Source organism: Sorex araneus, chromosome X (genome assembly GCF_027595985.1).
Source record: "Sorex araneus isolate mSorAra2 chromosome X, mSorAra2.pri, whole genome shotgun sequence".
Lineage (NCBI taxonomy): Eukaryota > Metazoa > Chordata > Mammalia > Eulipotyphla > Soricidae > Sorex > Sorex araneus.
In genome coordinates this window covers 355119226-355131528 of record NC_073313.1, presented here as the reverse complement: position 1 = coordinate 355131528, position 12303 = coordinate 355119226, and the positions used below count along the sequence as shown (strand labels likewise).

The 12303-nt window shown below is 37.5% G+C and overlaps 1 protein-coding gene across 16 annotated transcripts in view; it reads left to right on the top strand.

The window, feature by feature from the left end:
• Positions 1–12303, top strand: part of PUM2 (pumilio RNA binding family member 2) — an 87538-nt gene that overhangs the window by 54833 nt on the left and 20402 nt on the right. For 12 of the 16 annotated variants that reach the window (XM_055120782.1, XM_055120789.1, XM_055120783.1 and 9 more), the window contains one exon: positions 2638–2874. The exons of the other annotated variants lie outside the window; for them this stretch is intronic. In XM_055120782.1, coding sequence (XP_054976757.1) covers positions 2638–2874 — 237 coding nt within the window. The remainder of the gene's footprint in view (positions 1–2637; positions 2875–12303) is intronic. 16 annotated transcript variants of the gene reach the window in all.

Sequence of the window (12303 nt, the reverse complement as noted above, 5' to 3'; positions counted from 1 at the left end):
TATGTATTGCTGTTTAATTCTTATTTTCGGTCTTCATACTTTTTTTACTTTGCTTCAGAGGACATTACTGATAGCCATTTCTGACTTAAAGTAGTCTATATATAATCTCTATCCTCTTGGAAGTTTTGTGACAGTTAAGCCTAGAGCAGTCTTACAAGTCTGTCTGTTGCCATTTCATGTCATGATAATTCCAAAGTTATAGGAAATCTAAAATATAACTACATGTACACACAGTTCTTCTCATTCCCATAATATGAAATTAATATTTTACTATTAAGGACCCTACTCTGTTACACAGCTCAGAAGCTTAGCCACTGCAATATAGTGACTAAGTAGTCCTTTATATGACCAGTTATGTTCCATTTGAAAGCTTGTAATTTAACATCTTAGAATCGATAAGTGATTACGACTATTACCTATCTAGTCTCTTAGATATTTGAGGTATGCTTTCTATTTCATAGTCTTACTGTTGCAGATTATTTAGACATGCAGAAAAACATGAGCTAGTTTATATTCAAAGTAGAACTGTTAATGGATTATTAAGTGTTTGACTTGTTTTTCCATTTTGGAGGAAATAATCTTGTTTCAAAACTATGGTTTCTTTCATTATTTGCTAGGGAATGATAATGTTGCTGCTCTCACCAGAGAGCAATCCTGTCAGTTAAATTGTTTTCTGAACTAAATAGCCATTTAAAATAGAGCTATGGTTTAGAATAACCAGTTTTGACAGTGTCCTTTTAAATTAGCTTAGTTAATGTACACATTGACAGTATCTCGAAACTCAAGAAGAGCTATTTACTGCATTGGTGTTTATATTTGTCTTTGCTATTAAAATGCATGTAGCTTTCTAATACTTTGATATTATGTCTTTTTAAAATATCAATAAAAGTTTTCAGAAATCAGACTGACTAGCATAAAAGGTTGAGTAGCATCAACTTTTGCTTAGTGTAGTTGCTTGAGCTTTGTATTTTTTCTTTACACAATTTTGAATTGGGCAAAGTCATTGTAATTATTTCCAATCTTGTGTTACAAGCTCAACTTGCACCCATCCTGTGTTAATTTTTCTCTTTAACCTATGTGACCTACTTTTTGACTTGTGATTAGAAAATCCAGACCTGATAGAAACTTGAAATTTTTTTTTAAAGAATTACCATATTGGTCCGAATATAGAGGTTGTCATATAAAACATTGAAAGGTTAAGAAATGTAATGTGAACTTCCCTTAAATGTAAAAGATACTCTGTTAAAAGAAGCCAGTGCTTAGAATAGGAAAGAAGCCTGTCTGATAGTGTGGTCGGTAATCAAGCATGCTTCACGGTATGGGCTATAAGAGAGAGGGAAGAGGGGCTGGAGAGAAAGTGCAGTGGGGGTATGGTGCTTGCCTCGCACGCAGTTGACCTGAGTACCATTCTTAGCACCCCATGTGATCTTCTAAGTCCTGCCAGGAGTTAGCCCTGAGCTTACTGGGTATGGCCCAAAAACCACAAGGAAATACAGTGAGAGGGAAGAAATGGGAGTTTTGGATAGCCCCATAAATTTAACAACTGGTAAATAAGTTGATCTGAATGTTGATTAACAGCCAAATCTTGGGTTGCTCTTCTGAGCATGCGTAGCTACAGGTAATATATTATTTTTAAAAACAATTTAATGGGACATAAAAGATCTAGTAGGTTAATACTACAATTTGAGATTAAATGCAGATGTACTTTGTAGGGCAGTGAGAAATGTGTAATGCAAGAGGAATTGTGGTGGGGTGGGGTGCTGACCAGTCTTTTGACTGGAGTTTTTACAGGGCAGTATTAGAAATCACAGGTGTAGAGGTCTTGAGGGGTAAACAAAGCCTGTGTTTGGTGTGATGACAGTAATAAGAGCTATTAGTTTTGGTGGCCAAACTACAGTACAGTGGGTAAGGTATTTGCCTTGCACATGCCAACCTGGGCACAATGCCCGGCATCCTGTATGAGCACCACCAGGAGTAAGTCCTAAGCATTGCCAGTGTGGCCCAAAAAAACAAAAAGGAAAACAAAAAAAACCCTACTAGTTCCTAAATTTATTGTTTTTAGGTTTTTTTATTTGTTAATTTATTTGTATAGCAATTCATTTGATGAATAGGGAGAATGTGTGTGTGAAAAGTACTATTGTTCACAATTAACTGATATTCGGGCCAATATGAACTTAATGGACTATGGTTTGAATACAAAACTGAAGCTTTTAAACAAGTAAGAATGGTGAGGGCAGTATATTAGTCTGTTTATCAGTTCCAGAGACTAGGATATTACCAAAATTTAACCTCTTTGGAATTTACCTCTAGTATATCCTAAAGAAAATAATTAAAATTCTAGGGTTAAAAATCATACCAGGGTATTAAAGCACATTAATCATATGTGTCAATGATAAATATGTGTGAAATAATGAACATATGACTGCTCTGTTAAGTATTTGTTACTTGATTTGGGGTGCATTTATACCCTTTTATGATTAATACGCTAGTATGTATAGTTATCACAGTAATTATCTTCTCCTATGTTTCTACAAATAATTATTGTGATCACTTCTGTTATTTCCCAGCAAGAGTTGGGGATAGGTTTTATTCAGTTAACACTGTATGTAATTAGGGTTTTTTTTATTTCTTCTTCAGTTGGCAGTTCTGCAAGTAGTAGTGCCACAAGGAGAGAGTCTCTATCTACTAGCTCTGACTTGTACAAAAGATCTAGTAGCAGCCTAGCACCCATAGGGCAACCATTTTACAATAGTCTGGGATTTTCCTCCTCTCCAAGTCCAATAGGCATGCCTCTGCCAAGCCAAACTCCAGGACATTCACTTACGCCACCGCCATCACTTTCATCACATGGATCCTCATCCAGTTTGCATTTAGGTAAAAAAAAACAACCAAAACCCTTTTTATTTGTATGTATACATGTAAGTGTGTTTGTGTGTGTTTATATTATGTGTAAAATATTTGATGTTGGATAAAACATGCCAAATTGCTTTTGCTTTTAGATATTAGCCTTTTGAAAAAGTTCTGTTTTGTGAAAATTCAAAGTGAGGGTCTAATGTACAGTAAGGTAAAGACCCCTATTCTATTTCTTTTAAGAAATAACAGTGGTGTGTTTTTTCTTGTCTGTGCTTTTGATTTGTGTGTGTTTTAGATCATCTGAAAAGTCAATTTATACATGCTAGTGAAATTTCACTATCAAAAGTTTTTGCACACCATTCTTTTTAAAAGTCACGTAGTTAATGAACTTAGATAATTTTAGTTCAGTACAATAATTTTAGGGTTTTTTTTAAATCCTAACCATTTTATCAGGGCATGTGAATTGAATGTTTTTTAATTAGAGACTCTTAACAGATTTGTTCCATATATTTTTCTTACCTTTGAATATGTTGTTTAAGAACAAAAGTGTCTTAGGCGTGTTGTACACTTGAAGTTGGAACATTTAGAGCTAGAACTTTTGTTTATATCTGCATATTAAAAGGTCTCCACCCAAGTTTATTGAAATGGTGGTTATCTTCCCCATCCACCCTTGTAGGTATTTGTTCAGATCATTGACAGTATATTGTAAAGGGGTTTTAGATATCAGGGGTTGTGTATGAATATCTCTTCAGAGATAATTCAGTAATTCAGTAAATTAGATTTTTTACTTTTTAATCAATGAAAACTAAGACTGTTGCTACAGTCTTTTATGTACTTAGAAAAATTGAAATCAGCTTGCAGTTTAAAAAGTAATAATCCTCTTGTAAATTGATACAGGCTAGTGATTATGTTTACCTACTCCCCCATTTCCCTTTTATACAAGTTATGGCTGTTTTTTCCCAGTGCTTAGTTAGCATCCATGTAACAAAGGTCTTTGTGGGCTAGATTTCTTTCTAAAGATAGTCTTCTACCACAAAGTTGGTTCCTTTGCTTTTCAGACATACTTAACTAAATCAGTAACTTTTATGGGGGTCCTTAGGTCTGCTTTGCAGAACTGCTTATGTAAGTATCCACTTTTAGCTTAACATCTTTCTTCATTTTTCATCTTTATTTTCTTAGTCACAGTAACTACTCGGTTTCTGATTTCTGTTATTTTGTGTTCAAATCCTCTCCCACTACCACATAAAAGACATGCCTTTGACACTTTGAAATGAACACAAAAATGTGAAATGCAGCAAATCCAAGAATAGATTTTTTTTCATAAGTTTTGTGTTTTATTTGTTATGATTATATTTGTCACGTCTTGTCATTTTTTCCATAGGTAAGTTTCAGATCAGAATCTTGTCAACTGTTGATGCTTATGTTGTGCTTTTAGAGCCTGTGTTATTCAGCGTTATTCTACATAGTTTGCTTAGACATTGGTTTATAAATGACTTTTTAGATAACCTATAATTAGCAGCACTCTAGATAGTTCTTTTTAGACTGTAGTTTCCAGCCGTATAGGTGCGTAGGGAAGGATTCTAATCAGTTATGGGAAATAATTATCACTTGTACCGCAATTCAGCATTTATAACCTAAATTATTTATTTTTGTCTTTGGGCCATGCCCAACATACTCAGGGTCAACTCCTGGCTCAGTGCTTGTGTGTCTTGTGGGGGAGGGGAGGGGGCGTGATCCTGTGGGTGCCAGCCTGCAGTACCTGCCCACCACCCTTGCCCCTTGAGCTATCTCTCTGGCAGCAGGGCCTTAGTCATTTGTTTCTGTACACCAAGTTTCAGCCTCAGCTTGAAACCTGATATTTTTATGTACCTCTGATTGCAATTATCTGATTTTTTAAAAATTTTATTAAAATTTTTAGTTATCTATTTCTTGTAGCTTTATTTAGTTCTTGTAAGTGGTAGCATGGTTAACAACCAATAACCTCATGGTAGATTTTTTTTTGATCTGCTCTTTGCATACTGTTCATGGAAATAACTTATCCTGTATTTTTCCTGTTTGACTGTACAATATTTAACATGCTTTCTGGTGTTTAAAAGTTGCTATGATCATATATTCTTAAAGTTGGTTTCTTCACGAGTCACATGATCAAGACAGCTGATTTTTTTTATTACGCCTGCAGAAGTACATTTATACCTCTGTTTTAAAAATCTTAACTTGTGATGGTGGGTGGCCAGGAACCCAGGGCTTACGCATGCAAGCACTCTACTTTAGAGCTTCATCCCTAACTTTAGTTTTTGGTTTTTTGGAGACTACTCCTAGCTTATTGTATTGGGCTGTCTCTTGATAGTACCTGGGACAGTGTGATGGTGGGATTAAACATGCATTTCCTGCATGTAAAACATATGACCCCAGGGGCTTGTACAGCAATACAGCACCGAAGAAGGCTGCGTTGCATGTGGCTCACCCGGGTTAGAGCCTGGCACTCCATATGGTGGCTGAGTATCGCCAGGTGTGGCCCCCCCCCCCAAAAAAAAAAAAAGCCACCCCAGTCCTTTGAGCTTTCTCACCAGCTCAGAATGAAGTATTTAAAGAGGCCGGAGAGATAGTAAGAATAAGGTGTAAGATGCTTGTGTTGTATGAGACCAACCCCAGTTTCATTCGTGGCACCACATAAGGTCCTTCAAGCATCTTAAAGAGGCAGTCCTGATATGGCCCATCTGCGTTCCCTTCCCCATTGCGAAAGAACAACAGAAAACTGGCATGTCCACATTGGCTCTTAAGGATTGGTACATTTTCTTCTTTCATTTGTGGTTTTAAAAGTACGGGTTATGTGAGTTAGAAAGTTTAGTTTTCTGAGCGACTTCGTATTATTTTATCCTCATTATTGACATCGACTGATATGCCCATTATGGATTAGAAAATTACAAGAAACTTCACTCTTAGATACGGAACTGAGGCTAAAACACAGTTCTGATTCCCTTTACTGTTCCACTTTTTAATAGCTGTAAAATTAACTGGAAGTTACCAAAATATTATATGACAGAATTCTAACTGACCACTCCAAAGCTGTTTAACTTCACAATGGAGTCAATGTAAGATTACTAGATTTCTCAGTGTCTTTCTCATTTATTCGTAAAAGAAAGGAAAATCTCTTTCATTTAAGCCTTTTTAAATCCAAATACGTTACCTACTTCATGAAGTGAGGATATGTTAATTATGAAGCAACTCACTTAGGGGCTAACTGTAGAGCACCATATTTACTCAACAGAATATTTATGTGATATAATATATCTAAATACCAGATATTGCTGATGTGTATGATGAGTATGAAATACTTTCACCAATTAAACACAGATTTAGAACTAGAAAATACTTGATGGCCTCATTCAGTATCGGAGTGACTTGCTTATTTCAATTATCTGATTTAAATTTTTCATTATTTCATGGTTTGGGGGCCAAACCCTGCTGTGCTCAGGGCTTTCTCCTGGTTCTGTGCCCAGGGGACCATGTGGGATACTGGGAATCCAGTTGTCTACTTGTAAGGCAAGTGCCCTATCTGCTCTACCATTTTTCCAGCCTTAGTTTTTCTAGCTTTTGAGGCACTATGATTTGTTTTGGGGCTGCACCCTGCTGTGCTCAGGACTTACTCCTGGCTTTGTGCTTAGGGATTCCTCCTGGCAGGGCTAAGGGACCTTTTTATCTGCTTGCTGTATTTTAAAATTTTTTTAAAAAGCTTATAGAATAAAAGAGAAGATTGAAAAATTATAGCTCTTTTAGTATGTTTTAAGGTGCTTTATTTCCTTGATATTTTGCACATTTGAGTTTAAAATTTTTTTTGACCCTAATTCTGTCTATAATTTGCTGTTAGATTATTTTGTTTTTTATTCATTGGGCCTACCTTTTATTATTTTTTACTTTAAAATTATGCCAAAAACTCATTTGGAACTAACTTCATTGCACATTTTTATATTGTACATCAAGAATACACAGTAATAACAACGAAAAACTTTTAAAATACGAGTAAGTGTGCTTCGTGCAGGAACTGTAGGTTTGGTTCAGTAATCTTTAAAAGTTAAAGCAGTATGTGTCTCATAAGGTGATACTGAAATTTTAACTTGATTTGTGAGACTGTTTTGTAGTCTAGGAATGAGTAAAGCCACAGAAGGGAGTTATGCTGTAAACTGAAACACTAAAAGAAAGATTAGGAGTTACTTGCACGTAGATTGAAAGACTCAGTATGGGTACGTGAATTTTGGTTAATGGTTGCACCCGTTATTCTCTGAACCATATGTGAGCCCAGAGATCAGACTAGGCTTGACAGTAGTGGCCACATGCAAGGCAAGTGCTGGCTCTAGCATAGTCTCAGGGGCGGGGGCTGGGTCAGGCACACCCAGTGCTGCTTAGGGCTTACTCGGGTAATTCCTAGCAATGCTCTGGGGACTTAATGGAGTGCCAGTGATTGAAAATGAGTTGACTGCAAGGCAAGCATCCTGCCCACTATCTTTCTAGCCCCTGTAGCACAATCTTTTATGAATTTCTAGGCTTTTTACAAGGAATTTGACAATCTGGTATTTTAAATGTCAATGAGAAAATAGCCAAGAATAACCAAAGACTATCTTGCAAAAACAGATTACTTAAATTTTTGCCAATTATCAATTCAGGAACTACATTTGTGATGTTAGAATAGAATAGAGGATCTAGAAATAAGATGCCATTTAGTTAGTTGTTTGTTGACTGATGTGCAGGTTCCAGTTCCAGTGTATAATAAATTGGATGTTCACAGGGAGAACGGTGTGGTATGTGCAGGGGAATTCTTCTGACCATGGAAGGCAGAAGAACTGACAGCCAGTTCTCCTTAGGCAGCCTGTAGAACTCGGGCCACTGCTTTTTTTTTTTTCTTTCTTTTTTCTTGTTCTATGATTTCTTCATATGTAGCAGTGGCTAAGGTGCTTAGATTTCTCTAAAGATGAAAGACCCTGGAGTGGTGGGCCATACCCTGCTCTGTGCGCCGGGTCAGCTAACCTCATCTTAACCCCTGCTTTTTTCTCTTCGGTTCCTCAGGCTTATTTTCTAAATCACCAAAAAAGTAGGTTAATTTCTGTACCACTATAAAATTGGTTTAATGGGATACCGATAGAAATTAACCTGATGCGGGGCTGGAGTGATAGCACAGTGGGTAGGGCGTTTGCCTTGCACGCGGCCGACCCAGGTTCGAATCCCAGCATCCTGTATGGTCCCCTGAGCATCGCCAAGGGTAATTCCTCAGTACAGAGCCAGGAGTAACCCCTGTGCATTGCCAGGTGTAACCCAAAAAAAAATTAACTTGATACTAAAATGATTATTAAATGTCTTAAATTGTGATGCTATAAGTCAGAGACAGGTGGCACCAGATAGTACTCAGGGCTGACTCCTCATCTGTGCCAAGGGTTCACTCCCAGGGACCGTACAGGGCGCCTGGGGTTGAACCCAGGTGAGCAACATACAAGGCAAGCTCCTTATCCACTACTTTTTTCTACGATGAGTATTTTGTTTATTTTACAATACACAAGGGATCAACCTCAGAGCCTAACAGGCTTGTGCTCTCTTTGATTAATCAAAACCCCCCCAATTTCACTTATTTCTAAAGTATATATAGTAGAGGCTAAGAAATAAAATTTTACTTGCTCTTAGAAAAAAATACCACCAGGTGCTGGAGAAATAGTATAGCTGGCAGGGCACTCTCCTTGCATGTGGTTAATCTAATTACAGAGCTAAAAAGTAGACTAAGCAACGCCGAGTATGTTCCCCAGTTGCTAACACCCCTCCTCCTCCAAATGAAAAAATTACAATCAGGGTGAAAAGAACAAATTTTTACTTTAGATTGTTTGTATCTAATATTAGTTGCTTAGTACTGTCATAAAGTTTGCTGATTTAAGGTAGTACATATCTATGCACTACCCTCCTTACATATTATGTGGAAGATTGTATTTTTAACTATTAGTCACTTTGGTTTTTAAGCTTAAGGGTGTCAGTTTCTTCTCGCTAAAATGTGTCATCATATGGAAAATACAGCACGAAAAGTTTGATGTAGCTTATTCCTCTGTAATTTCAGGTGTATCGCTGATTTAAGATTGGCACATAGCATTAAGTATTTGTGAAGTATAGGCAAGTATAATGAAAAGTTTTAAGTGAATTATCAAACTTAAGGTTAGTTTTTTAAATCAGTGTAATAGGTATGATTCCTTGATAAGGTACTTCGCTTCTTTAAACCTGTTACAGTGAAATGGAGAGTATATTTTTGTCTCATAGGGCTTTTAAGAGGCTCGTGTGTATTTATTTTCTCTAAGTGTTCTACTACAGCCAGATAACTTGGTAAATAAAGTTATTTTCTAAAAGATAAAATGACTTTTATCTTAAATGTCATCAGCAACATACATCCTTGCTTTAAGGACTGTCTACCTCACCTTTTCCTAGCTTCTAGTAGTAACAAGAAATTCTTGACTCATCACTCATCTATCTCTGTCTATAGATTTTTCTCCCTGTTTGTTTCTGGGATGCCTATCTTTGTTTTTTTGTTCTTTCTTTTGGAGTCACACCCGGTGATGCACAGGGGTCACTCCTGGCTCTGCACTCAGGAATTACCCCTGGCAGTGCTCAGGGGACCATATGGGATGCTGGGAATCAAATCCGGGTCAACTGTGTGCAATGCAAACACCCTACCCGCTGTGCTGTCACTCCAGCCGCTCTGGGATGCCTATCTTTGAATGAAAGCCTACTTTCAATTCCAGATTGACCTCATTTTAACTTGATTTCTGCAAAAACTTTCTCCAAATAAAGTTACATTCGAAGGAAGCAAGTTGAACATAACTTTTTGAAGTCAGAATTTAATCTAGAATGCTTTCTGTTATCCCCAACTTCAGGTGTGGGCCATGTACAAATTGAGCATATATTCATCTCATCCTGGCATTCTCATACTAGCATTAACTCCAAAATTTCTACTTTAAAATTGAGACTGTGAGTTAGTCCCTCTCAGCAAGGTCTCTCTTCATCTGTGAACTTATATAACCCAGAAAACATGCCTGCTTCAAAATATAATAGTGGAAGAAACATAGGGTAGGCATGTCTATCTCAAAAGAAGTTAGGGGGAATAAAACTGTTACTGGTCCAAGCATGTCTGAAACCCAGCACGGTAAATTCTGTTCGGTTTCAAGATTTGAGAACTATTTATCTTAGTCCCATCTGATTTCCTTCCGTAATTGCAGTATGTTATGTTGAGTTTAAAAAAAAAAAAAAAGCAATAGTACAGCAGGTAGATTGCTTGCCCTGCATGTGGTCTGCCCAGGTTGGATCCCTGACATCCCATATGGAGGTTTTCTCTGGGCATAGACCAGGAATAGGCCTTGAGCACTGCTGGGTGTGGCCTCCCTCCCCCCCTCTCCTCCCTCTACCCCCTTACCAGCCCTTCATTAATTGAGAGGATTACCAGTGTATTCTGTGGTTCTGTTTTCTTAGCTCTTCTTTTTGGTTGTGTTTTCTTAGCACTTTTTGGTTGAACTAAGACAACAAAATCAGATGCTGGTATTCCTTGTTTAATAGTTGAATTTTTGGGTTACCTTTAACATTCAAGCTTATTCCACACAGGTTTTGCTACACAGTATAGCCTACTCAGTTGGATTTTCTGCTACTCCAAAAGATTGGAGTTAACAAGAATTCCTTGTCCTCTGTTTTTCAGTGTTTCTCATTTTCTCATGAGACATAATTTAGAACCCCTTTCACAGTCTTGTTTGTCTCTTCCCCCAAACAACTTTCCAAGGCAATTTAGACCTTTTCTGTCCTATACCCTGGTTCTTTGGACACTACCTATTACTCAGTTCCATAGCTGTGTCCTCATTTTTAGATGTGTTATAGAAACTCCTCTCAATACCAGAATCCTGGAGCCACTGTGGCAAAATACCACCTTTTAGTGACTAAGAAGAAAGCAGTTTGGGCTCATACAACAGCACAATACAACATATTATACGAATTTTACCACCTTAAAACCTTATATAGAATACTCAAAAATGGTAGCTGCCCTTTTCAAAGCAATTCATGTGTATAGAAGAATAATAGGGCCATGTGAATGTACAGATAATAGTTTGGATTAGACCCAGGCATAGTTGACTTTTGTTTCCTGAATCAAAAATACATTCCATGAACCCTGAGGACTTAACAGTATTTCTTAAAATGAGCATTACCTATCCCCTTGTGGGAGCAGTTAAGTAGCCTTACGTAGTTGGGGGTGCTTTCTGTTTATTTGCTTAAAAGTAAATTTCTTGTTGAAACTGAGGTTTGGTTTGTTTGGGTTTTTTGTTTGTTAAGAAAGTTTGGGGGAGCTGGAGCGATAGCACAGCGGGTAGGGCATTTGGGCCTTGCACACAACCAACCTGGGTTTGAATCCCAGCATCCCATATGGTCCCCTGAGCACCGCCAGGAGTAATCCCTGAGTACAGAGCCAGGAGTAACCCCTGTGCATTGCCGGGTGTGGCCCAAAAAAAGTAAGTTTGGGAACCTCTAGTTCCATACCAATCTGGACTATGGGACCATGAAGTCTTGTCTTTTCTTTTCTTCCCTCCCCCCCCCCCCCAGAAGAGGGATTTCTATTTGGGGCTCCTGAAAGGAACAAGCTGGGTAATTGGAGAGACCAGCATGGGGTGGGGAGGGAAACCCATTGTCCATTTCTAAAGTAGGCAGAGAAACTAGACTGTGTTGAACACATAAAATCTATTTATAGAGAGATCCCAAGAATTTAGGGCTCTTGGACCAGTGTTGTTTTTCGAGGAACATTTAACATTAGAGATACGTCACTGTTCTCTCACAGTGACTCTTGAGCATATTGAAAATACACTGCCCAAGTACTTTTTTTCCTCACTGTAGTTTTAAAACATGCAGATAAATTCACTGTCAGGTTAGTCTATATATTCTAGATACATTTTTTTCTAAGTGATAAGACAAGAATCAAATTAGCATGCTATGATATAGAAGTAACTAAAGTTGAGTCATAAAATGAAATACTTCTATAGCCTGTTCAGACTATCAGCTAATCATTTTACCATTTCTTGAGCTTTCTTGATCCTTACCTTCCATACTTATCCTCTTGCACCAGGAACCACTATGTACTTCTTTTCATCAGAACTGAACAACCGCTATACAGTGAAATCTTAATTTTCTTGATTGATTTACTAGCTTACTCACTATTACAGTAACTTTTCAGATAAACAGATAGCAGGTCTCAGGAATCCTTGTTTTTGGGCTCCATAGGACTGATAGGTTTAGAGATCGCCATTCTGAATGCTAGGGAGGTCGACGAGAGTGTAAAGGTTTACTTTGTAGTTGTCTGAGTTGTTAGGATTTTTTTTTTTCTGTTTTTCTCCATATTTTCAAAGGCTTTTGATTTCTGGTCTCTCTCCCCCTTTCTCCCTCCCTACTCCCCTT